This window comes from Seriola aureovittata, chromosome 6 (genome assembly GCF_021018895.1).
Source record: "Seriola aureovittata isolate HTS-2021-v1 ecotype China chromosome 6, ASM2101889v1, whole genome shotgun sequence".
In the NCBI taxonomy this organism is placed as follows: Eukaryota; Metazoa; Chordata; class Actinopteri; order Carangiformes; family Carangidae; genus Seriola; species Seriola aureovittata.
This window is the reverse complement of record NC_079369.1, coordinates 13,261,161-13,286,446: the sequence shown is the minus strand read 5'-3', so window position 1 is coordinate 13,286,446 and position 25,286 is coordinate 13,261,161. Positions and strand designations below refer to the sequence as shown.

Below are 25,286 nucleotides of genomic sequence, written 5' to 3'. Positions count from 1 at the left end.
CCTACATCACTCTGACATGGGCAAATCAAACAGAGAGAGGAAGTTATCAATCATCCTGTTGGTTATGAGAGACCAGATTCAGAGGTTCTTGGCACTTGCAAGTCTTTTTCTTTTACATTAATTGCTTCTTTAAATAGGTACACAGGAGTGTGTTGTCTGGGGAAGGAGGGGTAAATTGATTCAGTCCCTAAGTGCATCGTAGCCGGAGATGAGCTCCTCAATCTTGGCTTCAGGACTGATTTGGAGCTGAACTGAACTGAACATCAATCACTGCGGCCAAGCCAACCACCCAACACCTCCCGAGTCACCATGGTCTATTTTGTGCATCAAGGAAATCACATCTCATACCTCTGCCAGCGAAGCAGACATTGTGCTTGTGTAGTGTTAGGGAAATGAGATGGCTGGCACCTGCTGAATTTGGTTGGTCTGCTGGTCTCATAAAAGCCCCTGGTCGTCATGAACCCCTTAGGCCTTGACTTAAGAGCCTGTTGACGTTTGGCGTCTCGCATCCAAGAACCTTTCACAAATCTATCATCTTAGCCATTCAACTGTTGAAAGCACAGCTCAAGGAGTCGATGAAGAAACTAACAATGTGAAACAACCTGAAAGAGTCAGGAGAGTGTCTGCTGGGGATATCTTAAACTAAAATTTGTTTGTGACAAGGTACCTGGAACTAAGTCAGACAAAACAGGCATAACGAACAAGGGCATCAAATAACGGCATAGTCTGCTGGGTGGCATTTTCTCATTATTTATGTCAAGTGAATAGCAAAGTTTGGGTAAGGCACGCTCAAAGGACTGTCCCTGAAGTGAACAGCAACATATTTCAAATTCTTTGCAAACAATGGATCCAGATCCAAGTTATTTTCTTTTTTTAAGTAACACTAATGAAATAGGTCTGTATATGACTGAAAAATTTACTCTCTTTTAGCATGAAGTATGGACACATACCGCAGATGTCTAATAATGGTGTTAATGATAGGCAAACAAATGGACTACTAATTTGTCATTCAATTTTTCATTAGAACTGATGTACTGCATTGAGCTTTAAAAAAAAAAAAAAGAAAGTAAAAAAAAAGGACTTTGAAACAGGTGTGGCGCAGGTGTGGTACACACCTGCACGTAGAAATGCTGGACACTAGAGGGAGCAGTTACATTAACATAATCAGGTACCAGCTGCTGTCAGATCACATGACACGTGTGTATTTGTTTGTGTAAAAGAGAAAGAGAGAGAGAGAAAGATGTCCGCTTCATTCAAATAAACAGACGTGCTCTCAGTCATCTGTTTTGAAACTGCAACCCGAATAATCATTATTCATTTGGACCATTGATTTTGGCCCGTGGAGGTGTGTTCCCTTTCGCTTCGCGGTGAAGACTTCTTGCAGCTGCAGATGTCTACAGCCACTGACCCTTGCGCAGGGAGCTGAGTCAAGCTAATTACATGTAGCTAGAAAATACCGGAAGTGTGATAATTCGGCCTTCAAAATTAAAGTAGAAAATATGGCCGCGTATACGTTTCTGATTGTTTTGAGTATAAATTTGACTAAAAATGCATGGAAAATGCTAAATCAGAAGGCTACATGTCTGATGACCCCTTGCTTTTTGAGGGCCATACAATGGTATTACTCATATTTTACATCACTTTGTGGTCGTTTTGCGTGTTACTGTGGTTGTTATGTGCCACTTTTAGGTTGTTTTGCTTCTTTTTGTCGTTGTTTCAAACACATTTTTTGGCCCCTATGCCTGTGCCCAGTAAACCTATTTTCTAGTCCATCCATGCTGGTGGTAAGGAAAAGCTTTTGAAGTCAGTAAGTAGTGCCTCGTTACTCAGCTACATGGCATATAAAGTCTTTTATTTTGACGTCTCTGACCGGAAAGCCAGCGTTTATTCTGTCTGTGTTGGCGGGCTGGTTGTAGGAAGGGCCGGGGAAGGGAAGGAGGGGACGCTCGTAGAAAATCTGACGTTAGCTTCAGTAGAGTAGCAGCCAGGCAATTACAGCAGCGACGTATCTAGGGAGAGGGTGGCAACCGAAACTAATCAAAAGGGCCGTCCAGCACCTGAACCATCAATCGGGTTTATGAGTAAAGGCGATCAATCAGCCTGCACTTAACCTTCGCAAGAAACGTGGAAGTGTAATTCACCGTCAACGTTTTTTTTTTTGACTTATTATCGGTGACAACATGGCTGAATGTAACATTAGCATCGACCAGAAAAAACTACCTGGAGTGAAAGAGGGTAATGTCCATAATATGTTTGCCAGCTACATGTGAAGCAAGCTAGTTGTTTAGCATATCTAGTTAGCCTGATGTTGAGTGAGTGAACACAGGTGTTTGTTTTTTTTGGTCTCATATACCATGGTTATGATGATTGTTAGCTTGCTAGTAGATGCTAGCACAGTAACGTTGGTCCTAAGGGCTGATTAGACACCTCAGCCTAGGTACAGGTGTCGTGCAAGATTTTGTACACCTGTCAAGATCTGTGTACTGTCAATATCAGAAGGGGGGTCAGTATTTTATCACGGAGAGCACAATATGTCTCCCTTTATGTTTTTCACACAGTGTTTGCACTAAGCTTAGATGGTGATATACACTAATGGCTATACGCAGTCTGGCACCATACCAGTGTGGGTAAATACAGCGTTACAGGAGTCAGGTGACTTGTCGACCTTAATACTGATCACATTGGAGACGTTTGCCTGTTGTAAGGTACAGTATGTTGTTCAGCCAGAGCTGAAGATAAGATGTCTTTGTTTTTGTGATGCAATGAACTGGAAGTGTCCAGTGTCCTCTGTCTTTCAGTTTAATATCTGACATATCTGATTACACTTTGCTTTTGGCTGTAAAATCTGCAAACTGCTTTGAAACACCTAAAAGACTGGACTGCATCACCAACCCCATCCCATATAACTTTTATACACACCCAAAACTTTGTCTATGATTGTAACTGGTGTAAAAGCAGGAGTAGAGAGAGTCAAAACAGAGTTTGGATGGGATGCTATGCTGGTGGAAAGGACCCATGCTGTTTGTGTGAAGCAGCTGCTCAGCAGGATGCTTGTTATTCTGGTCAGAGAGAGAAGCAACGTGCATTTCCACTGCTTGGCTAGTCTGCAGAGGGAAAGACTGAGAAAGCTGCTGGAGAAGTTTCAATTTCATCCCTCGTGTGCTAAGAAAATAGTAAATATTGTGAGCTGTCTAAGTTTTTACTCTACTGTTACTCACAGATGAACTGAGCTTGTATTTGGGTATTTCCCTCTGCACATGAAGCACAAAGACTCGACTCTTATCGTCTCTGTGCACTGCAGTGTCATGTTAAGCTTTTTTTTTCTGATTCTAGCTCTGAATGATTGAATGTTGGTGTAAGAATTTAAACCACATCTCGCAGGCTTTTGTCACTTGTTGGTTGGTGTTGTTGAGAAAAACTATGCCCAGTTAAATACTACATTTTGAGAAGTGTTGCCTTTTACAAGCTATAAAATGAATGGTCACACTAACGCAAAGTGCTGGATGAGGTAAAGCGACTAATGCATATAGCTATACCAGCCACTATAAACCTCGGTGTTCTTGGCTAAGAAGATTAAGCATATGGTTGAAAAATGGTCTGTGTTAATTTAATCCCATGGTGAGCTAAAGCAGTTGGGGGGGGGGGGGGGGGGTCTTTGCCCTCCTCTTTCCAGCATCAGTTTATTCCAACCACTCACCCAGTCACCCCCCCTCTACTACAACCAGACAATCTGGACCACTCATCGGTGGTTTGTTTGGGTCCCAGGCGTGTTTGTGTTGTCAATACTATGAGAAAGTAGTTCTTTTTTTTTTTTTTCAGAGCTTTCTCTGATGCACGCCAACACATAGTCTTAGTGTATTCCTGTTATTAATTTTTTATGTGGATGAAGTAATCTCTGTGAGCAGATGATGGGTGGTGAGTCTGGCAGTGTGAGGTTATTGAGTGTGGCTAGGTTCTGTAATGAAAGCTGGGAGGAGGAGAGCTTTTAATATGTTTAGTGTCAATGGATCAATAAGACTTGATATATTATAATATGACTGAATGTATATAATGCATGATATGAATAATTCTCATCGCAAAACAAGAGGAGGTAAAACAAATACTTAAGCAAGTTAATTTTTTATTTATTTTGGTCCTCCCTGAATAGAACCACTTCCAACAGCAGAGTGGCGCATGGCCTCTTGCAGGATGAAATCATGGCTTAATTTTATTCTTCTATATTTGATGATGATGTTTGGAAGTTTTTGCAGCTGAAGAAAAGTTTCTTTACTGCAGGATTTCAAGAATGTTATTGCTAAACAGGAGGTAGTTAATCCACGTTGACTAAGCCGAAGAAGCAGATGCTGTACTGTAAGCAAATACTGTACAGCCTATGGTATAAGTTCCACATCCATAATTAGCTGAGGTTGTGAGAAAGGTCGTGATGTGTCCCCTTACATTTGACTGTTTCCTACACAGGAAACTGTGAGCATTTGAAGACTGGTAGATCCCAAATATTCTAAGTGTCAAAATGAAAGAAGCAGTGTGCCTCATTTCAGAGCACTTTAGATGGATGTGGGGAGATGGTGTTGGGTTTTTATTAGGAAAACTCCCCTCCTACAACAGTCTACATTGTTTCCAGAATGAATGTTCACAAAATTTTGGCATGAGTAATATTGAAACCATAAATGGAAACTGCTCAGGTTTAAAGTTGTCGTGAAGATATCTGTGTAAGATTGAAAACACTCAGTAAAATATAAATTTAAGATTTAAAAAAAAAAAAAAGAAGTATTGTTGGCCAATAATTGTGGTCATCCTCTCTAGATGATATCTATATATCTACATTTACAATTACATTTACTCATTGGCAGATGCTTTTATCCAAACTCACAGACTTACAAGGTTTTGGTTGTAATGGTGGTGCTTAGGCCACATAATAATTATGCAACTGTCACACAAGCTCTGCTTCTGCGAATGTGAATCACTGATTAATATGTTCAGATGATTATCAGGCTTTTCAGATCTCATGCTGTCTGCTTGTTTACATCCTAGTGTTATCGTTGCCTATTTTGTAGAGTAGAGGTTTGAGACATCACATGATTGAAAGACACGTAAATACATTTACTTTATCTCTGTCTGTGCCTTGCAGATGCACACACAAAATGTTGGTGGGAGTTTTACTCATGTACTTGTCACATTTTGTCAGCCAGTACTGGCAGCTTGTCAGTAACAAACCTACGGTATTTCTCACTTCTTAAAGATCCTCTCACCTCTAAATGATGTTTAAGGAAACTCAGAGGTTCTCACATTAGTGTTTATTTAAGCTTCTTTATTATGTTTTTTTTTATTTTTTATCTTGTGCAAATAGTTCCTCATTCACAGTTTCACTTCATGTATGTGCTGCCAACAAAGCGTGTGTGTGTGTGTGTGTGTGTGTGTGTGTGTGTGTGTGTGTGTGTGTGTGTGTGTGTGTGTGTGTATGAGACGGATGTTTAACACCTGCCTGGCCACTGACTGTCATATCTAACATCTCAACAGCCTCTACTTTGACTTGTGTCAGCGACAAAGCTTAGACATTGAAGAACTGAAAAAACATCCAGATGTTGAAGCTAATTTTGAACTTTGCTTTTTTTGTACAGGCTTTCTCAGTTTTTTATTTTAGTCTCTTTCTCTTTTTTCAGTGTGCAGAGACTTTGCTGTGCTGGAGGACCACTGCCTGGCCTATAACCTACAGGAGCAAGAAAGTAAGAGACAATAAATTTGCCATTTTTTAAAAATTTGTTCCCCTTAGTCCCCATGTTTACACTTGAGGGCACTAGGGACATGTCATTCCTACTTATTTCAAACATCTGCTTTTCTGCTTTCACTGCTTCTGATCACAGAACTGACCTGTGTTAAACTCCAGTCAGAGGAAACCTCAGCTTACTTTGATGGGTCCTGTTCTTTATTAAGATGAAAAAATCCAGAGAGTTCATACAGAAAGTTCCATTCCCCTTTTCTAGAGTCTGTTTAAACAGTCTAGTCATTTATTGTTGTAATGTCTTTGCATCAGACCTGTTCTCTCACTGTTTTCGTCCCTGCTGCAGTCCTAGGTCACCTAAAGCTTACATTGAAAACTATGAAAGATGCTTTTAGATCTTAACAGTAAAAAAATGAATGCACTCCACAATGCTCAACTTCTCCCTGTTGGAATATTTGTCAAGTCTAACAGGCTAAACTGCGGTGTCAGTGGCTGCAGCCTGATTAAGCCTACATAAACCCTGCTTTAGCCACACAGTTCACCATGTGAATGGTGTAGGATGCCACAACAATACTGTATCAGAGCAGGGCCGTGGCAGAATACAGTGGACTGGTGCATGTGATTTGTCTGGATCACATTAATTGTGTGTGCTGCAGCTGTAGCACAGAGAGATTCTGGATCTGAAGTTAGACAGTGCAATGAGCTTAGCAAGGGTTTTTATATGAGACACAATGTGAGATACTATTGTCTCTCACTGTGTGTGTGCTTGTAAAGGATTGTTTTGTGTGTACATGATGTACAAAAGTACACACTCCCTAACTGTTGTTAGCTACGTGTTTTTCCCTGCGTGCCTCATTAGATTAGCTGATGCTTTCATGTGAGCTCATATGTGTGTAATTAGCCGGCATCTTTTTCACATGATTTAAAAAAAGCACTTTGGAGACTCACTATAGAAGGTTTGTTCCCTTTCTGCTAATCTTTTAGTAAGTGCATTCAGATAAATTGTTGAAATCTCATGATGATGTCTATTACTTATAAACTTTTTTGCTCTTATCAAAAGCTCTATTTTGCTTTAGTGTCTTAATGGAAATGCTCTCAAGAACTGCTTGTCCTTCGTTGTAGGTTAAGATATCTCCGGCTGAGTTGCCAAGGCGGACTTACAAACCCAGACATAATAAGACCCTCCTTTCATCAGACACAAATGAATATCCTCAGAAGGCCAATGGCCACCACACCCCCCCATATCCTTCACCTGCACTCATTCCCAGAGACGTGACAGGAACCAATAGAAAGAGGCTATAGCTTTTGTTCAGATTTTCTTTTTCGGTCAGCTTTTGTTTCGAAGGGATGGATAAATTTAGAGCGCTGGTAAATGCAACAAGCTCCACAAGAGAGATGGCCAGATGTCACCCAACCATACCTTAAGTGCAGATTAGACTCTCTTTTAGCTGTGATTAATTTGGTTTTGGCTGGCCTGTCCTTGTGTTGTCGTTAACCCTTTTTAAAGCCTTAGTGATCTATAACCTAATGTTCATCTCCCTTTGTTGCCACACTAACTGATCTGGTTTGAGCCAGAAAATTGTTTGTTTCACCTTTGACCCTGGAGGTCATCGAGGAGAATGCCAGCTGACATAGTTTGACAGTTCTCTAAATATGCAGTGTCCCTTTTATTTCCTGGATCACATCGACAGATGGCCATCCCAAATGTGCCTTTTTAGCACATTCACTCCACGTTAATGTGGAGTTACAGCTGGCTTTTATTTCCATTCAAAATGTTGAGCATGCAAAATGCTGAGGCATTCAAATGTTGCTTGGAAAACATTTCTTTATGGCTATGTCAGCACTTGGCGCCTTTGTTTCTGGAGTCTGTTTTCTCTGTTTCAGTGTACAGCTCCACACTGACATGTCTGAGGTTCAGATAGTCCAGCTTTCTCACCCAAACTCCCTAGTCTATAATAACGTGAGAGCTCTTCAAGGTTGAGTTTGTTGAATGAATGTCACAATGACTGGTCTTTTTTATTTTTTTCTTTGGAAAAAAGGAATCAATCTTCTAGTTTAAAAGCCTAGCAGTGGATAAATGATAGCCTTATCTTGGGCTGTGACATCAGTTTTGTCGTCAAATCGTCAAATATTTTTTTTTGTGAGGTGTCATAAACTTAAACATTTGATCAGCGTCATACAAAAAAATCAATGTCAGTCCTTTGACTTTTTACCAAGTTGCCACAGCTGTGACTCACAGTTTCCCGTTTCAATCTCACCAGTCGGAAAGCAGAAACTTTATGGAGCCTCTCACGGGTAAATTGCCAAATGTAATTTGGTCCTTTTCACGTGAAAGCTGGCAACAGATCGATAGGCGAGTAAAACAGAGCTGAACAAGTGAGTGATGCTCTCCATGCTTACAAAGCGCACTGAGTGCGTCAGCAAGCAGGATTTATCATCTGTTATGGCCCACAACGTGCCATCACACAACCTTGGAATGATACCTCAGATGTGAACATTCATTTCTCAATGACTAAGAGCGCTCTCTGTTTATTACCAGTCTGAATTGTCTGTGTCGTCAACGTTGATCTTGTTCTCTGCAGACCATCTAAACAATGCTACTCCCCCTCCGAGAGTAGATTATCAAGAAAGTGTGGATATGTAAATAAACTCCCCAGTGCTCTAATTTTCATCATCCATCTAATTCCTCATCAGTAGTGCGGTGCAGCCAGCTGACCTATTCTGGTTTGTGTGTCCACAGTTTTTAAGAGCAGTGCTTACGTGTTTTGTGTCTACAGTTGAGAGCCACTTGGCGTCCAACGTCCATAAGAGCCGTCTGGTGCAGAAGGACCTGCAGGTGGCCAAGAAGCTGCAGGAGGAGGAGGATAAGAGGGCCAAGATCCAGAGCCAGAAACAGCATGTTGACATGTGGGTCTCTCCCTCTCTCTCTCACACTCTCTCTCACTCACTCACTCACTCACTCACTCACTCACTCACTCACTCACTCACTCACTCACTCACTCACTCACTCACTCACTCACTCACTCACTCACTCACTCACTCACTCACTCACACTCACTCACACTCACACACTTTATATACTGTGTCTATATCAAAGCACATCGCACTTGGAAAAATGGACAATAACACAGGCAAACATTGTTGGACCTAGAGGAGATGGTAACCTATAAAGAGGAGACATGGCTGGGTGATCACCTGGTACAAATCTAAATTAGTTCATTGCACTTGCAAAAGGACAGTAAATTACATGAGCTCCAGAGTTTAGTTGAAAGCTGTTATCTGGTTTTAATTGTATATAATCATATGGGTGTAGCTATATCCATCAAGCACAGAATTATTAATTGAACTGTGTTGGTTTAATTTTGTCTTAAATGCCATTTGCCCCTCATAACTTCATGAAGTCATCAGAATACTTTGCAAATTGCTTTGTTGATAGCATCTGTTTCAGATTATTGTAATCTAGTGTAATTGTTCCCAAACACTATACCTAAAACAGATTTATGCTTGTCCAGTGAGGTGATCCAGCAGTCCCACCATACATGCCCCAAAGTAAATTTAGCATTCATTCTAGGGTTAGCACTTTTATTGTTTTAAATTAGTGGGTCATGTCTTGCATTCATTACCAGAAGTAAGCCTGTTTACTTTCTTTCATTCAGTTTGTACTAGAGAGCGATGACAGATCACTAGGTCAGATACAATACATTCCTTCAACTCAACACTAACACAACAAAAAAGGGAAAGATTATTTAGCCTCTTGTCTTTTTGATACGTTGTTTTCACCATCAACAACTGTGAGTGGCGTCCTAAACATGTAGGAGAAAACACAAACAGCCCAAGCAGTTCATTCACATCTCTTGTGGTCTCTGTGGAATCATCCATAGCCCTGATGTATAAATATATTTCTTCAGGGGTTTGGGTCAGCTCCAGCTGCACGTCCAAAACTATGCAGCATCCACATGTACTATCCACAATGGCCTGATGCAGAAGCATAAATCAAGCTTCAGTGACTTAACTAAACATAGCTACGTGTTCTGTTGTTCCGTTGCCTCTGCCTCAGTCCAGACCAGGAGCTGCAACAGAGCATGCAAAAAGGCACTTGGATTTAAAGTCTTTCTATCTGCTCTGCAATTGTTATTAAAATAAAAAGTGCTGACTCACAGCTCAATGAGGTCACTGTTTCAGGCACACACGGACATAGTTACAGCAGTGGTATTGCACCCACAGAGAGAGGCCAGATGCTCCACCACGGATGCAGGTGGGCCAATGCTGCTTGTCATGCTGGGAGCTCACACTGCCATCCACACTGCTCTTGCCAGTGACACTTCACATACACCCACTCTCACATTTGACTAAACACAGACACACAGGGAAATGCAGCGTCCCTTGCTTCTTAGCGTGTACTGATGAATGCATACTCAGGTGCTTCTCCTAAGCTGTCAGCTGCTCAGGTCAAATACAGGTGAAGCGCAGGGTAGCTAAGCTGTTCCTACAGTTCCTTTTTGAGTAAAGCATTACACATGTATGTGTACACACACAGAGACAGAAATGATTTTTGCATACCAGCCCTCCAGACAGATGGTGTTGTTGTCAAGATCACGTTGTTTAAGAGTGAATCAAAGCGAGCTGGTGAGATCAGCTTCACAACAGGCGAAGACGCTCCCGCACTCGCCTGAAGAGCACACACTATCCCTCACAACATGCTGGACAATTTCAAAGCTGGGCTCTTGGTGTGTTTACTGCTCTTATGTAATTGAACTATTTAATCATAGATAGCATATTGTGATATGTCCATAAATAATAATTAGGTTTTTGGCAGTGTTAAAGTGTGTGTTTGGGTTTTTATTACGTTTGAAAATCTCAGTCTGCCATGTTAAGTGAGTCAGAATTAGGGCATGTGAGTTTGAATTGTATTTAGGTGAATTAGTTACCAGCAAAATGGCAACGGAAGCATCAACTGTAAGCACTCAGAAAAATATAAGAAAAGTATAAGACTATGGATAAAACATTAGAAGTAAAGCCTGTTTATTGTGTGTGAAAAATGTGCTTTTATTCACATTTCAGAGGAACATAACATCCTGGTCATTATCATTGTTAATATTCTTACTATTACAAGTTGTATTGTTATATTATATCAGTGTTGTAATGTTGTCCTACCCCTTCCCCATATACACATTGTGATCCATGGGAAACCTCAGTGAGCGCCAAGATAACGAGATCGCTCAGGAGATTCAGGAACAACTGGTCCGACAGGCAGAGCAACAGCGACAGCAAGAAGAAAAGGATGCGGTAAGAACACATTACACACACATTACACACACATTACACACACATTACACACACATTATACACACACACACACACACACACACACACACACACACACACACACACACGCACACACGCACACACGCACACACGCACACACACACACGAGATCAGACCTTTCTGCACATTCAAGTGCAGTGTTGGTTGCATCCAAAGACTTGACTTCTGGTATCGATGTACTGTAACGGGTGGGTCATTCCACTCGAGATGTTGTAATGGAGTAACAGCCAAAGTGACAGAGCCTGTATTTTTACTTCTCAAGGTCCTAATCTCGATGTTCTGAGCTGAGTTTAGGATGTTTTTGTAAATGTTTAACATGATATTGTTGATGTGGTCTCATTGCTCTGTGGTGCTATGAAAAAAAAAATGTACTAACTTGCCTGAGTAACCCACTACAGCACTTGCTCAACTTGTGTGATTTATCCAAAGCATTAGGGAACGATTGAGCTCACCACTATAATCCGATATGTTTAGAAACTACAGTGACTGGCATAAGAAAAAAAACAAAAACAAAACTCCATCTCAAAACCAAGTGATATATTTGTTACAGATCGGGCCAAACGGGGATGTTGTCATATTCATGTGGGACAACATATTTACTGTTGCCTTATTTGTTTGTAGGCCATAGCTCGTAAGCTGCAGGAGAGGGAGATGAAAGACGAAAGGAAGAGACAGAAGCAGCTGGAAGCAAACTTTGACGAGGAGTACTTTGAGGATCATGGAGGTGGGTAGAGCACCACAGGCTCATATTAATGTGTGGCTGTTTCTTTGTCTGTGTATATTTCATATGTATTTGTTGCCCGTCTGAGCTCGTCTGTAGTTAAGGACATGGGAGAAGATATGATTCTCTTTTTGTGGACCCGGATGTTTTTTTTGTTTTTTTTGTTTTTTTCCCCAGCTCTGGATTTGTGAGGGTATGCTTTTGATGCTGCACTTCTCTGGAGATTGTTCCTGACTCGAGGCAAAGATTTTGGAATGCATTCATAAGCACATAATTAACCTTGAACAGAGGCTTACATGTTCTTACAGAGAAATAATTCGTCATCTTGCTCCCATTCAAGAGCAAACACGACTGTAAATGAGTGCTCCAGTTTAAAGATGCAGCTTAAACCTGCTTTGATATCAGATTTAACCTCACATGCAAAATGAATCTCGAGTTAGTGGGCACCAAATGCATTACGAAAAACACTTAAATGGTGTTACATACCCGCCTAAAAGATATTTGTTTTAACTGGGCATGCTTTTATACATCTAGCCTTTTCATTACATATAATAAAATGCATTTCAAGTCTTTTCATGCAAACATCACACCTCTGTATGATTCATCTCACTGGAGGTCTGTTCATTTTCTGCTGAAAGAGAGACAGTGACTCATTTTAATCTTCCTCTTTTCTTTGACTTCCTTGTAAGTTGTTGCCCTCTGTCAAGTAACCTGTGAGAGGTTGATCCTGCGTCCATCTCCACGTTGAGAGATGCAGGTTCAGCACAGGCTTTTATAGCAAAGGGCTATCAGACATTTTAGAGTAGGGCAGCTATGTCTGAATGCAGTTGTACTTCTTGAGCCACAGGTGTGACTTTGAGTGTAGGAGGGAAATCTATTCTTTATAAATTCTTTATAACATCTCCTCCTCGTAAAAGCTCAAAACACTCCTGAATCAAATCTGGCACATTGACTCCCAGTTTTCCTGGCGGAACCCTCAGCCACGTTGTATTTGGATTTTGCCCTCTCCAGAGGATGACATTTAGCACCCACTGCCACCACTCATGTCCTCCCTAGATGGTGAGCAGAGAAGGAAAATGATTTTTAGTCAACTTCATAACACAAATTAATCATCCTCTGCCTTCTCTTTTTTTATTCACACTCCCAGCTGTTTATTTTCAGTGATCCACAAATATTCAGACCTCATTGGTTCTACCTCCACCAGCAGGTTGCAGTTGTATTGGTTCTTTTTTATTTATTTTTTTTATTTGTCTGGTTACAATGTTGATGACAGAATTTTTAAGCTCACTCACTCCTTAAGCTTTGTGGATATGCATGTAAATAAAACATGGGATACAAAAAGGGACAGAAAGAGGTGGTGGCTGTGAACAGAGAGGCAATAAGAGTAGTTTCCCTGGTGGGGTTTGAAGTGTACACAGTGTTGCATTGACACAGACATTGGCCTCTTTGTTGACACAAACAGGACTGGGCAATTGTCTCTAGCTGTCTAGCTGTCTACCTGTCTACATTGTTGTGTCTATATGGATCACTAGCCACCACTGTGCTTTACATGGCAGGCGGTCAGGATGAAGCTACGCTCTTGCCGACTCTGCCACTCTGCCCTGCTCTCCTTTTTATACTTGAATATTTGTTCCACTGCCAGGCTCACTATGTTTGATTTGAAGCCGTGTACGTTACATAACCACACACGTCTAATGCCCCTGCTGAGTGCGTGTGTGCATACAACTGAAGAAGTGTGAATGTGCTTACAGTAGAGCAAAGATTTTGCACCTTTATTTACCCTCCGTCTAATACTCTAATGGAAAGACGTAAAAGTTAGTAACCAGATACATTTCATGCAGGTTAAAAGATTGTCACTGTGCACAAAGGGGTTTAGTTCTGAAAATCAATCTGAGCATTTTTACCGTCTTGCACTTGTATGTGAATTCTTGTTACAGTGTTACATTTCAAATCTGTGTAAAAGTGTTACATTTAAAATCTCCACCCCACTAGTTTTTTATATCCTTCTTATGCACATGTAAACACACATTCACACTTGTGTGATATCATGTAGCTTCTCATCGGGCTGTGTAATTGGCTTCTCCTCAGGAAATGAGAGGCTGCTGGCTGTGTTTGTCTTAATCCAGTGGATTACAGTTGCACATAAACCCATGTGGGGGCAAAACCGACCCCCACTTGACAGGTACAGAACTGGAAAAAGATAAGGAGGCAAATGGAGAGGAAGATGGAGAAGTGTATTTAAAAGTCAAACGAAACAGAATAGAGCAAACACTTTAACCAGCTATGTCATTTTGAGGCAGGTATCAGTCAGGCTGTCATTTGTACCTGCCTCCTTTTTTCTTTCTTTCTTTTGTTTTTTTTTTTAAAGTTTGAATGTCAACAAAGTCGATTAGACGTTAGGCAGCAGGTTAGATGGCTGGAATTCCATTGAGCTGACTCTCAGGGCAGAGAGAACTTGCCTTTACTGCATGCTTTTCCACTCACTTGTTTTCATTCAAACTTTTGTCAGTCACAGGCCAACTCGCAGTAGGATGGTGTTCAAGTTCAGCTTTTCCATTTAAGTTAGTCATGCTCTGGTTATAATACGGTATTTGCTTGGTTGTCAAGTCCGTCACATTGATTTTCAGTTGTGTGCGTCAAATAACCCCTAATATATTCAAAGGTGTTAATAGCACATAATTGGATGTTCGTTATGTCATGTCAAAAGTCTGAAGTTTTAGGAGGTTTTCCATTCTGTACGACTGCCCTGCATTTATAAGTGTATTTTATTTAACTTACAAACACTTGTTGCCACTGACTTCACCTTATTTTAATTTTCCAAGAGCAATAACCACATCTCTGGATATTTTGAGTGCAGCTAATTCCCATACTCTTTACATTTATAGCATATACTATAAATATAAAAGGTGTGACCATCATTCTCCTCACTGGTTCTGTCTAGCTCAATGCTTACTAACCATCTCAGCTTATATCATTCTTATCTGTGTTATTTTTCACCTCATGTTCTCATCAACCATCATCATTCTCTCCACTCTGCCCTCCTCACACCCTCACTCCTTCATCTCTGCTCAGCTGCAAGAAGACCTGTTGATTTGGACAAACACACTCGTCACAAATCAACTTCCCCAGGCCGATATGATCCGTATGCTCCAGTGAGCTCACATCGTGATTACTCCCCAGATTATACCTCAATAGAGGCCAAAAGGAGCAGGTATCCAAGACAGGACCCAGCAGCACCCCATAGCCACCCCAGATACCCTGAGCACCACCTGGTGGCGGAGGGAGGGCGAAGCAGGCATGCAGATCCGTACCCAGAGCATCTGCTCTCCTCCAGAGGCAAGCATGGGGACAGGTACCCAGAGTATGAACCCGCAGAGATTGGCAGAGCCACAGGCCTGGGATGGGAGGACACTGAGAGAGTGGTGAGGAGGAAGGAAAGACCAGCCAGACCACCTCAACCACACATCCCCATAGAGAGAGACAAGGCATGGGACAGAGAAAGGGACAGGCAACGTGACCGAGACAGGGGCAGGGACCTGGAATGGGAGAAGCATATGGGAAAAGACCAGAGGAGAGACAGGGAGCAGGACCTCAGGGGGGCGAGAACAGGAGGAAGAGACAGGGAAAGATCCAGAGATAGAGGACACACTGGGGACAGACACAGAGAGAGGGACGGGCAAAGACAGAAAGACAAAGACAGATCAGGAGCAAGAACCAGGAGCAGGGACACAGAACTTGATCAGGCTTATTTGGAGCAGGGTCATAGCAGGTCGAGGGAGGGCAAGGCTTCCTGGTTGGAGGAAGAGGAGGATGGTGAGAGGGAGAAGAGAGCCAGGGGCCAGCAGCACTTCCACTCTGCCTACGAAGACGTGTTTGACGAGCCCAGGAGCGACGAAGGGAGAGGGGTCGCCAAGGAACTCTGGGACCCTCGGCAGCGCGAGGGTCCTGGCAGGGAACGCATTCATACTCACCCCAACGGAGAGACAGGTATCACCCTGAGCCTCCCTCTGGGCTCTGCGGGGGTGTTTGTGTGGTGTGCTCCAGTTGCTTTTTTCGCAGTGGCAATCTCAGGTGGTGGGTTCATCTACTGTAACATGGCAATCACTAATGAAGATACTAATTTTCTCTCTTCTCATGAAGACAACAAAGATTTCACAATAATTTCTGACGATTGATGTGATTCAGATTTCAATGGTTTGAAGTGATTGGAACTGTTGCTGTTGTGCTGTGGGGTTCGCTCATTCTTGCATTGTCTGTTGTGTTGTTGAACAAGGCAACGATTACACTGTGCTGAAACTGAAACCTGTGTTGTGATTTTCTAATAGCTCCATGGATTTTTGTTGGGCTAAAATTTTGGCATTCACAAAGGGCTTCACAGCTGAGCTGGTTCTATCCCAAAAATGTGAAAGGCATCAAACAAAACATAGTGATAAACACCACTGGAGATGCACCGCAGCCCTTTTTGGGTGCCTTATGGCTTTAATCCAACCACAATTTTATGTATTGTAGTCCAGAAACAAGTAGTCAATTAATCGTTGATTGATAAATTATTTTGATAATCATTTTTAATAATTTCATTGTGTAATTTAACAAAATGCCAAAAACATTCTGGCTCCATCCCCTCAGATTTGAGTTTACCAATTTTCTGTCATACATACCCCCCCCCCACCCACCCCCACCCCGAGAAATTCTCATAATATTTTTTTCTGATGCCTTGAAGACTAAACAATTGATCTTTTATTAAAAAAAAAAAAAAAAAAAAAAAAAGCAACTGATTATACAATTATGAAAATAATTAATGGTTTCAGCTCAAATTTGTTGTTAATATAATGTGGGGACATCCACAGGTCGTATTGTGCACCGAGGGAGTGGAGCAGTAGTAGCAGAAACTGAGTATGGGCTGAGCGAGGCCACCAAGGGGTTGACGAAGCTGGATCTCCGAGAGCAGGAGCTAAAGGACATGGAGGTGGCCAGGAAACTGCAAGAAGAGGAAATCAAGGTGGGGAAGGAAGCTAAAAAGGTATAAGATTTTTTTTTTATTTGTGCATACAAAGGATCGGTGAACAGTTTTATGTTTAAGATGAAAAGAAAATCAAAAAGTGAACTGAAGCATGATAATGTGTAGGTTGATCTGATTTTGTAACAACTCTTCCACCATTAAGCTGCCAAGTTCTGCTGGGAGATCCCAAAATTTCCAACTGTGCATGATAAAAACGCATTAAGACCTGGTAATAAATACTGTAAGCCAAGAGCAACCTCAAGCACTTAAACTTGGTATCAGTGAGGGCTACAAAGAGCAGGAGCTGAATACTAACATCCAGCTCCTGGATAATGAAAATCAGGTCAGATATACAAAGTCAGATTTTGAGCTTATGATAAATCCAATATGTAAAGAGTAGGCATATAATAGGCCCAATGTAACAAGTACAATGTCAATTCTTCACACCAGTGGACTTGGTATGTTGGAGGCTGTTCAGTTTTCTATAGAATTGGGTCTTTGGGCCTCAATCGCACTCATTTCCCTGTGTTATATAATGTCAGAACAATGTGTTCCATTCTGGGGAGAATATGATTTTTTGATTGTTTTCGGGTTTTAGGCAAGCAAGGTGCATATACGTGCAGCCCAAGTGGCACAGGATGAGGTGAGTGGGCATAAAGTCTGGAAACTTTTCATACCCTGTCTGTCCTCTTTTAATAAAAGTTAATTTCCTGAACTCAGCCAATTGAATCGTCTTCGTCATATCATCCTATGTGAATAAAGCCATGTCTAAACTAGGCATTACTTTAGAGGAAATAGCCCAGTAATGTGCAACTGTTATTATTTCATGCTATTTTAAAAAGACACATGACTGTATGGTGTTTTCTGATAACTGTTCGGATCCAAGAGTAGGAATATGTCATATGAAACACAATCAATGTGTCACCCACACATCGAGTCTTATCTCGCTCTGACAGGAAATGGCTCGACTGCTGATGGAACAAGAGAAGAAGGAGTACAGGAAGAATCGAGAACGGGAGAAAGAGAAGGAACGAGAGAGGGAGAGGTTGGCCATGGAGAAGATGGCAATGGAAAGGAGGAGGCCAGAGGGCGACAACAGGGTAAATTTCCATAAACATACTCATTTTAAAACCTGGGGTGGAATGTGTTTGCTGCATATTTTATATAAAAGTGTTTCCACTGTGGTACAAGAACCATAATTTTAGGGAACCATAATTTTTTTTGGGTTCTAGCCAAATTCAGAGGAAGTCGTCCGGCCCAGAACACGAGATGAGTATGAATACCAGAGGCAGAAGAACCAGAACAAGCCTGCCAGGTACAAGACTCATTACTTCTCAAGACCAAATGTTTCCAGCCAGCCAAGAAATAGAAACTCAGTCATTACATTTGTTTTCTGTCTCGGTTTTCCTCACTCTGTCCGTCTCAGGCCTCCTCAGCCTCGTCCACACGACTATGAGAATGTGAACCCTGGCTTCGGCTACTCAGACAACCCTGTCCCCCCTCGTGCTCCCACGAGACCTGAGGCTGCTTACAAAGGTATGATGTCCATGTGAAGGACTGGCTGTATTTACTTCATTCTAACATAAAGTACCATCTCATTAAATAAAGATGTGCCCTGTGTTTAATGACTACATTGGTGATTTTTCAGTAGTGCATATTGACAACAAATTGCATATTATTAGCATTACTGCTTGTTATTTTTCTATACCACATCACATGTTCATTCTTTGGTTCAGTTGGACTTTTTTGTAGCTTGATGTGAATCTTTTCACTTGTTAGTCTGTGTGCCTCCAGAAAGCATGACTGTCTGACTTATATAATGTATCAAAATCTAGAGGTACAACAAATTATTATTTTCATAACTGTTTGTTTTCTCCATAAATCAATTAATCATCTGATCCATAATGTATTAATAAAAGTAAGTGAAAGTAAGTAAGTAAAATTGCTAATTTTGCCTGACCATCAGTCCAAATCCCAAATATATAGTCAGTCGATATTCATGTAATGTAAATTTTTACATTTGGTGGTTTTAGCACCTGGTAGTTGAGTATGCTTCCTCTGAGAAGTGACAACTGGCACACAGGAAGTGATGAACTTTTTCTTTTTTTTTTTTTTTTAGCTTATTATTGAGTTTACAGTTGAGACATAACAGGAAATAAGGGGAAAGAGAGATGGGGAAGATTGTGGTTTGTTTTCTGCGCCGTCAACCCTCAGGCGACCAGGACGTCCGGGGAAGTGGTGCATTTCACTGAAGCGTAAATAATACTTGTTTCACATAGCTATAAGAGTAGTTAGTGCTAACAGCCAGCAGAGTCCAGAAAGCAGGATGTAATTCCAGATCTTGAAGAAGAAAAAGCTGATTGTAGTACAAAAACACTACAGCTACAATACATCTTGGTGTGCTGATGGATCTCGCTGTCTCTTTCGTCTTTTCCAGGTGCCTATTACAAGCGGTGACTCAGGCTCTCTGCCATGTCCAGACATACTGTCAGTTCTCCTTCGTCCTCTTTTTTTTTTTTTTTTTTTTTTTTTTTAAATTCATCTTTGCTTTCAGCCATTCACACTCTGTTGACCAAAAGCCTTGGAACAATCTAATGAGTTGGCAATGGTCTTTTCTTTTTTATAGTACCCTCCAAAGTTGGCCCAGGGTTAAGGAAGTGGGTCTGTGAGTGCTGGAACCACACTCATCTTTTCCTTTTTTTAATTTGTAAATTGTGATAAATATTATTTCTTTTAACTGACTTGACATCAAGACAAGCCAAAAGAGCAGCCTTGTGACATAAACTCCCATGGTTCTTAGCTGTTGAAACAGAGGAACTGGCTCCTCATTTGCTGTGCTCATCGTGTTCGTCCCATCTGTGGACCATGCCATCACAAGGGCTCGAGGCCTCTGCTGGATATAACCATGCAATCTCAAATTTCCTCATGACTCCTCATGGGACGTGCCTGTCTGGTCCAACATGGATGCTACAGTGTCTTAGATACCAACATGGCAGCTGCTTTGTATCACCCGTGCTGCAGTTTTATTTCTTGTCATCCTGTTCAGCGAGGCTACGCAAGTCCTATCCATGTGCCACACAGCGTATGACTCTGGAGGGATACGTTTCTGTTGCTGTATTCAAACAAAACAAAAAAATAAGCCTTTTATCAAGATGCTGGTAGTTTTGGCTTTGACATGTTTACCACCTTGTTCCAGTAAAGAGGAGGTGGAGCTTTGTGATGACCCATGGACATTTAATTGGCTGTAGGCTGTGTCTTCTTCTGCTTGTGAGGGGCACTTTGTTTTTAACCCTGTCACCCTTCAACTGAAAGTGGATGGATGATATTCTGTGTATGACTCACTGTTTCTATGTGCATGCTTACTGAAAGTGTACAACTGTGTACATGCATTTCAGCTCTATATCAAATTAACTGGCTCCCTCTTCTTTTTTGTCAGAAAGGGCTAAAGCCACAAAAAGCCAATAATCTTCTCTTTGTGAATGAACAAAATATGTGCTAGCTCATATACTGCTGTTCAATGTATCACTTTTCTATTTCATATCAGCTTGTCATTTACAAACCAAAACTGGCTCATGAAAGAACCAGAAATGAAATGCATGTACATTGCTGTGTCAAACCTGAATTCATGCTTGTGCTTATGGCACAGACATTGTGCAATTGAATATGTGCTTGCTTTATTTAAATGTAAATATACGTTGTTTTTTTGTTTTTGTTTTTTTAAGCTTGTGTTACCAAATTATGTCTTGTGGAAAATACAAGATTTTCACTTCAGTCCTAATATCTTGTGTCCCACTAGTTATTGTTCAGAAAGGGAGCCTTATATTTTATTTTTTACACAGAATCTTGTTGGTCTTTCCTCAGATTGTTCCCATACTTTCTATACCCCCTAAACTTTCCCACTGTCTGTTCCAATCCTCTTCTCTTTGTTTCAAACTCAAAGGCAGACATCACTTCCTGCCTGCAGAAAAGGCAAACATTCCCACAATAGAAGTGCATCTGGATGGAGAGTAATTCAGTCACAAGATTAGCTGGAAAAACTAACACAAACGTATTATACTGCTCAAAGGGACCTATTTTACTGTTTTTACTGCTGCAGAATCCATTATTTTCTGTTCATATTGAATAAGAATCATATGGAAAATGAAGAGCACATTTAAGCTTTTGAGTTTACTGAAATGTTTATATAATGGCATCAAACTGATTCAGTCTTTGAACATTGAGGTGGACTCGGCTGGCCTCAGTGCTACTTCCATGTGTTCACGTTGTAATAAATGTTGCTGAAATTATAAATCAGCTTCTAAAATGATTCCCTCCCTGTTCAGAGAAAATGTGTAGTTTTCTTTGCCTAAGTGTGAGATGTTTGTATTGCTGAGCACATGCAGCAATACATACTGGTGTTATTGAATTGATAATGTGCTAATGGCTGTTGACAGAAGGGGATTTGTGCCATATGTTTGTCATTTTTTCAGGGACTTGAAAAGGGGAAAAGCTTCAAGTTGTTGTGGTTGTAGCAGAACTACCACACCCACCAAGGTGGGACTCCTAATTTATTCTGTGATGAGAGCACCACCTTGTGGACTTGTTGGCAATTAAAAAAAAAACAAAACTAAATGAATCTAATCAGGATGCGTCTTTGATTGTGTATTCGTGGATGTTGTGAATCAGACTTTAGATTCGAGTGCTGTCTACATCAAACATTGAGTGTTATGTTTATAAATTTTCTTTAATCCAGGGCTTGTATGCAATCTACCAATCACGAATCAACACATATGTGTTGGCACTTGCTGTAACAGAACTTCTTCTTTTTTTTTTTTTTTAAGTAAAATGAATTAACCAGTTGCTTTTAATTATAGCATTTCAAAATGTAATAAACTGTATCAGCATTTCCACCGTTTATGAATACGACTCGTTCATGAAGTCACGGTTAAGCCACTGAAACATGATGCTGCCCAGTGCGTTTGAGTGAGCGCAGAGGAGTGCAGGCCTAAAATAACTTTAAAATATAATTTCAGGTCTTTTATTTTTGTTTTGTTTTTTGTGACTTCCCTACACACACTTTACCCTTTTATTGTTACCTAAGCGTATTGTCTACCTGCAGGACAGGTTTTAAGCTTCCCCTCAGCAGCCACAAAATGATGATTTATGCGTCCTCTTCAGCACCACACTCTCCCTCCGGAATGTTACATAATGTGTCACTCTTAAAAGTGTTGACGCAGGTAATCCCGGTCAGTATTAGCACACTTTAGCTCAACAATACCACGTGAAAGGCAGAAACCTGTTTAAACTTTGTGCAGACCTCCAGCTGTTTACACACACAAATGTTAACTGCACTAATTCAAGCTAAAAGACCATTAGGACAAGACAATGGTTCCATATACAGTGGTAACTGCTGCACAAGCATTTGTTTCTCATGTTTATTTATGTAGGAGCAGATACACAATTCACTGAACACAATCTCATTTACAAAACTTGTCCCTAGATGGGATTTTGTTAAACAAAATACTTTAATCTTAGGTTAATCCTTTTGCTTTTTTGATCTTATACTTCTTTCTTAAAATCAATCATGTGCTTCATCTTTTCCTCTTTGCAATTTCCTTATATGTAGACCTTGACCTGTCAGTGACAGGTAGCCCCTTATCATTAGCGTTTTTTTTTTAAATAAATAAAGAACAGAGTCACACCCATCGTTGGCTAAGTGGAGCTGGTTCACCAACATACCTGTCATACTGATGCTTCATCTGCATGTGGTAACACCACTGCCATGCCCTCAGAGGGCTATGTCACAACCAAATTACTGGAAGCTACTTCTCCAAAACCAGAAATGTAGCTGCTGCTGCTGCTGCTGCTGCTGCTGGGAGATTAAGAGTTTCACAATCAGACATATCTGTTTTACTCCTAGTGGCTTTAGGATGTAGTGAAATTTTATATCATCATTGAAAATGCTCATCAAATATCTTACTGCTTGTATACCTGATGTATTTATAGGACAATTAAACATACAGCCTACCAACATTTGGCTGGTAGCAAGTAAATCCCAGTGTTGCTTTAATAGATATTGCCAGTTTCCACAATTACGATTCAGGTTTTGGCTTTGCTTTCCAGACAACAGAGCTCAGCAGTGTTTCAGGCTGTCATCCATTTGTCTGTCAGTTTTTTCAGAAACAGACAGACATATTTCAAAAACAGACTTCAATTTTGCACGTAAGCCTGAAATCTAACAGTCAATCTCTTGAGAGTCTCCCAGAAAAAACCCATCCGTAACTCCACAGTTTGGTTCTTGGATGCACATTACACACACGACCAGAAACAATGACTGAAATTTGTGAGCACAGAAATTCCCAGGCAAAGTTTCCAGCTGTGCGGGTAACAGAACTGCTGTAAAATCAGCCTGTGAAGAGAAACAATAGTTACTGTTTTGTATGCCAACACATTAGTGTATTGTGTGGGGGGTGGAAATGTTTCATTAGTGCACGTGTGATCCTGCTCTTCCTATAGCCTCCCTGCTGTACCTCAAAATACAAATAATACAGGAAGGAACTCAAGCAAATATTTATTCATGCTCGGGCTCAGACTGGTTTGATATGTTCGCAGATTCGTTTGACTCATGACTGTGTGCCGCACTATCAGCACAGAGTCACAGATCAGCCACAACAGGTGTTTGCACTGAAAACTGAAAAGAACGTGTTGACATGCATCATAACTAGCAGGCCTTCATGTTTGTTAACAGTGTTACATAGCTTCAATAATACAATATATACAACAACAATATATTTACAGGTAATTGTGTGTGTACTCACCTGTCCTGGCCGGTGTCGTCCAGTCATTCAAGTGGCCTGAGAATGATGAACTAGCTGCTGTGGCCTATTCGCAGAGTGGGCTCCTTGTCTCACCTGGCAGGTAAAGAGATGAGCGCAGCTGTCTATGAACTGTAGCTCACCGTGTCGAGACATGAAGACACACCCACTTGTTAGAGAAAGAGAGAGAGAGAGAGAGAGTGAGAGAGAGACTGCCAAGTACCCTTGTACAATATGTTTCGCTATATCTAGGTTCAGCCTTAATCAAAATGTAAATCCTACTGAGAGAGAAAATAAAACTATTCCTTCACTCTCTTTGTAAAAGAAAAGGCAACGGTCATCTTTAATCGGACACGTTGCATGTTTATTAATCTTTCTCTTTCTCTTCCTCGGCCTGATAAAGCCTGGGGCACATCTTCAGGAAAAACCGGTAGAGGTAGTCAGAGAACTATTTTGTCAGACACTTAACTGATCCAACCCTAAACAGAGAAAAAAAAAAAGCCTCTGTCCTCTTTAAGGGAGGGAATCATTACAGCCATTGCAAATTAATATGTGTAACTGAATTTGAAAAAGTAATGAGGATCTGCTACATTACCTCCTTTGGCTTGATGTGTAAAATATGTAAGAATTAACACCACATTTCTGGTTTTGCTTTGTAATCTGAGCACTTTAATGCTCTTTTTCTATGCCAAGTATTAATTCTGCACTGACTGGAGCTGCCACTGTTACCACACCTTCAGCCCAACGCTGTCTTTCCAAAAATCAGTGCTAACTATTTATAACCAGGGATTTTACCTGAGAGCTGAACTCACTAAACTCAAATCTATCCAACTTGCATTTGCAGACCAGAGCTCATAGTCTATGAGTCTGTACAGAGTACAATAAATTCAGGTCACTTTATATCAGGTAGCCCTGTAGTATCAGACCTATGTGAGAGATATGACATTCACATTTTGTTCATATGTGAGGTCATATACAGAGTGGCCTTTTTTTAAAAATTCTTTTTAAAAAAAAAACAAACTTTAAAATCAAATTAAGAATGACACTCCCACAGCTCTTGAGGAGTGTCTGTCATACTTTAAACGTTGAAATGGAGCTGCAGAAGGTGACGGCCCCTGAATCTTGGCACGTGGACAAAGGCAAACATTCTCATCGTGGGGTGTAAAAATTAAACAGGCCGTTTGGCCCCAGGCGCTCCGTGCTGTGCCTGATACAGGAATGACATCAGACTGGTTTGGAGCAGCACCTCGGCCCATCTGTGCAGGGAGTCACCCTTGTACATGTGCCAAGGCCGTCCTCGGGTGCTTTTGTTCCAGCTTGCACAATAGGACAGAGTGCTACTGAATTTTCTTTAGGACTTTAATCAGCTGGTCCAGTTGTACTTAAAGGCCAAGCCACTGAAAGACCTAATGAGAAAAAGAATAAGAAATATGAACAATACAGCTAAATGTAATATGTGAAGCAAGAAGCAAGACACTGTAGATATGTAGAGCAATATGAGTCTCAAATGCTAATATAGGGATGTTACATTGGATTTTTATAAAAGTGTATAATTATAATCAGAAACTAATGTACAATCAGCAGATCAGACATGTTAGGGGCGGTTTTCTACAGCTGGCACACTAGTGCTGGTATAGACATCCAAACAAACAACATTTTGACATGTAATAGTAGGAAAAGTAGAGGTGTAAATAAAAAAGTTATTGATGGCTGAATTCCAGTTAGCTG

General features: G+C 40.9%; 1 protein-coding gene across 2 annotated transcripts; it reads left to right on the top strand.

Annotated features, from left to right (window-relative positions):
* The first annotated feature begins 1,930 nt into the window (after positions 1 to 1,930).
* Positions 1,931 to 21,660, top strand: ccdc50a (coiled-coil domain containing 50a). Of its 2 annotated transcripts, none has more exons than XM_056378482.1 (12): positions 1,931 to 2,235; positions 5,661 to 5,723; positions 8,497 to 8,626; positions 10,915 to 11,005; positions 11,666 to 11,768; positions 14,838 to 15,752; positions 16,613 to 16,764; positions 17,363 to 17,407; positions 17,721 to 17,864; positions 17,997 to 18,079; positions 18,191 to 18,300; positions 19,202 to 21,660. In XM_056378482.1, exons 1-12 carry the CDS (start codon positions 2,181 to 2,183, stop codon positions 19,219 to 19,221), a joined length of 1,911 nt encoding a protein of 636 aa, XP_056234457.1. In that variant the 5' UTR covers positions 1,931 to 2,180; the 3' UTR covers positions 19,222 to 21,660. The 2 variants fall into 2 exon arrangements, with proteins under 2 accessions (XP_056234457.1, XP_056234456.1); XM_056378481.1 differs by having other exon boundaries at positions 16,613 to 16,785.
* The last annotated feature ends 3,626 nt before the right edge of the window (positions 21,661 to 25,286 follow it).